The sequence below is a fragment of the Aureococcus anophagefferens genome (genome assembly GCF_000186865.1).
Source record: "Aureococcus anophagefferens unplaced genomic scaffold AURANscaffold_256, whole genome shotgun sequence".
NCBI lineage: Eukaryota > Pelagophyceae > Pelagomonadales > Pelagomonadaceae > Aureococcus > Aureococcus anophagefferens.
This window is the reverse complement of record NW_008705791.1, coordinates 4,001-7,429: the sequence shown is the minus strand read 5'-3', so window position 1 is coordinate 7,429 and position 3,429 is coordinate 4,001. Positions and strand designations below refer to the sequence as shown.

Sequence of the window (3,429 nt, the reverse complement as noted above, 5' to 3'; positions counted from 1 at the left end):
AAGCGGGCTGCGTGCGTTCGAGAAGCGACGCTCCGGCGCGGCCGCAACCGGGGGCGCACACGCTGGCGACTTCCCTAGGAGCTACGGCGCGCGAATTCGCGAGCCGCGAACACCGTGACGGACGCCGCTCGCGCCGCCGCGGTTCGCCGAGATCAGTCGCGCGCCGAAACCCAGGAAGCACCACGAAGTACCCACAGACCCACGTCCCGCAAGAGAGGTCCTCGCGATCCAGCCAGGCACCGGTCGCCCGGAGCGCGACTGCGCGACAGGGCGACGCCATCGACCCCGGCCATCGCCTCGGAGAGCAAACGAGGTGACGAGCTCTCCAGCCGCCAGCGGTGACGGCACAGCGGCCGCGCCATGGCGCGGCTCGTCGCGGCCTACGCGGAGCTGAGCACGCGGCGGCCCTACAGCGTCGCCTTCGCGAGCTGCACCTTCAAGGGCATGCTCGCCGACGCCTTCAGCCAGCGCGTCGTCGAGGGCCGGAGCGAGCAGGACTGGAAGCGCACGGGCGTCTTCGCGTTCTACGGCGGCTGGTACTGCGGCTGGTTCCAGCACGCGCTCTACAACGTGGGCTACGCGTCGCTCTTCGGGTTGGAGACGACGGTCTACAACGCCGCGCGGAAGGTCGCGTTCGATAGCGCGTTCCACATCCCGCTCGCGTGCTTCTGCGTGGCAATCAAATCTTCAAGTTGACTTCAATTTTCGCGTAATCGAACGGTTTGGACCAGACTCTTCGGCTGTGTTTCGAGAACTCGACGAGAGCAATCGATCCGTCCAAAAATCAGCCGAATCGACTTCGATTTGACCGAGCTAGAGAAGTTTTTGCTGGACAGGGCGTTCCACTGGTTGATTTCCACACAGGTGTGCTTCCCCGTGTACTACGCCTACAAGCACGTGCTCTACGACGGCGACGGCTGGCGCGCGGGGCTCGAGCGCTACAAGGGCGAGGCCGCGGACATGTGCCGGCGCTACTACACGGTCTGGGTCCCCGCGAACATGCTCGTTTTTACGGTCGTGCCCGTGCCGCTGCGCATCGGCTTCATCGCGACGACGTCCTTCGGCTGGCTCACGGCGGCGTCCTTCTTCACGCACCAGCACTAAAGTTTTTAGTTGTGCCGCGGCGCGTCGTCGGGTGCAGGGCAACTTCACCCCGACGTATCTGTGACAACGCATACGATGGGGCCGCCCCCAACCACAACACACACACCACTCCCGCCCAGAACCACGAGATAAAACCCGGAAAAAAAACATGGGCGGCGCCGCGAGCAGTGGGAAGCAGGCCGCCGCGCCGGCGCCGGCGGCGGGCCGCTCCGGCTCCATCGTCGGCCCGAACCCGCAGCTCGACGCGGAGACGCAGGAGATGATCCGCGAGACCCAGCGGCGGGGCAGCGGCCAGCAGCGCAAGGCCAGCTGGGGCCTCTTCACCGGCGGCGAGCGCCGCAAGTCCAAGGAGGTCGTGCTCTCCCAGGAGGCCGAGCTCCAGACCGAGTCGTACGCCGAGGCGATGCGATTGATAAAACAGCAGCAGGAGGAGCTCGCGCGGCTCCGCAACGAGAACCGCAAGGTGCAGGCCGAGCTCGCCGCGGCCAAGGAGCTGCTGGGCGACCGGGACCTCGCGCACATGGACGGCAGGGAGAAGGCCGCGACGCGCGATTTAAGGGGCTCCGCGGGCTACATCGCGCCGCCGAAGACGCAGCCCAGCGGCTCGAAGGCGTCGACGACGACGAAGTCGCGCCGCGAATCCGCGCGGCGCAAGGTCATCCGCAACTTCGCCGACGACCTCGCGCTCTCGCGGCCCGAGGTCGTGCCGAAGGGCGACGGCGTCCGCGACTTGATCTGGAACGTGTGCAAGGAGAATTTGCTCTTCAGCGATTTGGACGACTCCTGCCGCGACCGGTTGACGGACCCCTTCGCGCCCATCGAGTGCGGCGCGGGGGAGGTCGTCGTGCGCCAGGGGGAGAACGGCGAGCACTTTTACGTCGTCGAATCCGGGCACCTGCGGGTCTTCGTGAAGGGCGACGAGGAGGAGGAGGAGAGCAAGGCGCCGGAGGCGAGCTCGAAGGAGCCCTGGGACCTGGCCATGTACGAGTCGCACGACGCGCTGGGGAAGTACGTGCTGTCCGTGGGCGCGTGCGGCGGCTTCGGCGAGTTGGCTTTAATGTACGACACGCCGCGCGCGGCGACGGTCATCGCCTGCGGCGACTGCAAGCTCTGGGCCATCAAGCGGTCCGACTGCAAGAGCGTGCTCCAGTCCATCCAGCGCGCGGAGATGAAGGGCCGCGTGCGGTTCCTGCGGCGCGTCCGCATCGGCGCGGCGACGGGGAGCGACGAGCCGCTGGGCCTCGGCGAGTTCCTGACGGACCAGGAGCTCGCGCGCCTGGCGTCCGTGCTCGAGTCGGAGGTCGTCGGCGAGGGCGAGATCATCATCCGCCAGGGCGAGCCGGGGAACCACTTCTACATCGTGGAGGAGGGACGGGTCGACGTGCATCGGAACGAGCCCTCGAGCGGCCGCCGGAGCTCCGTGATCCTCAAGGAGAACAAGCTCAAGCACATCGAGACCGGCGGCTACTTCGGCGAGCGGGCGCTCATCAACGAGGAGCCGCGCGCGGCGTCCGTGGTGGCGGCCGCGCGGTCGCGGCTTTTGACGCTGTCGCGGGAAGACTTCGTCAAGCACCTCGGCGCGCTTGGCGGACCTCGTCGCCGCGGCCCACATCATCCGCGCCGAGGAGGGCCAGACGCGGCGGCGCATGCTCGGCAACGCGCGCCACGACCGGCGGCTCTCCGCGCGGGCCATCCAGATCGAAGACGACGCGGGGCCGGACCCTGTGTGGAAATCAAATCTTCAACCCGACTTCAATGTGAGCGTGATTGAACGGATTGCGCCGGACTCTTCGGCTGTGCTTCGAGAACTCGATGAGAGCAATCGATTCGTCCAAAAATCAGCCGAATCGACTTCGATTTGACCGAGCTAGAGAATTTCAAAGTTTGGTCGGGACGTCCCAAACCAGTGGTTGATTTCCACACAGGCCCGACCCGGACGAGATGCGCTTGGAAGACCTCACGGTGCTGGGCACGCTCGGCCGCGGGTCCTTCGGCATCGTGCGCCTCGTGCGCCACGCGGACACGGGCGCGACCTTCGCCTGCAAGTGCCAGGCGAAGGCCAAAATCGTCGACGAGGCCATGGAGGCGTACGTGACGATCGAGTGCAAGATCCTCGCCATGTGCGACAACCCCTTCGTGTTGAAGCTCTACAGCACGATGCAGACGGACCGCTGCGTCTACCTCGTGCTCGAGCTCATGCCCGGCGGCGAGCTCTACAAGCACCTGCAGCAGATGGTCTGCTTCCCGGAGCCCATGCTGCGGTTCTTCGTGTCGCAGATCGTCTTCGCGTTCGACTGCCTCCACGGCAAGGACGTGCTCTACCGC

General features: G+C 66.4%; 1 protein-coding gene across 1 annotated transcript in view; it reads left to right on the top strand.

Moving 5' to 3' along the window:
• Positions 1 to 360: 360 nt before the first annotated feature.
• Positions 361 to 3,429, top strand: part of PKG1 (putative cGMP-dependent protein kinase) — a gene marked incomplete at both ends in the record, with an annotated part of 4,101 nt that continues 1,032 nt past the window's right edge. Inside the window, 4 exons of the mRNA XM_009044331.1 lie at positions 361 to 672; positions 865 to 1,079; positions 1,273 to 2,613; positions 3,030 to 3,392. Coding sequence (XP_009042579.1) covers positions 361 to 672; positions 865 to 1,079; positions 1,273 to 2,613; positions 3,030 to 3,392 — 2,231 coding nt within the window. The remainder of the gene's footprint in view (positions 673 to 864; positions 1,080 to 1,272; positions 2,614 to 3,029; positions 3,393 to 3,429) is intronic.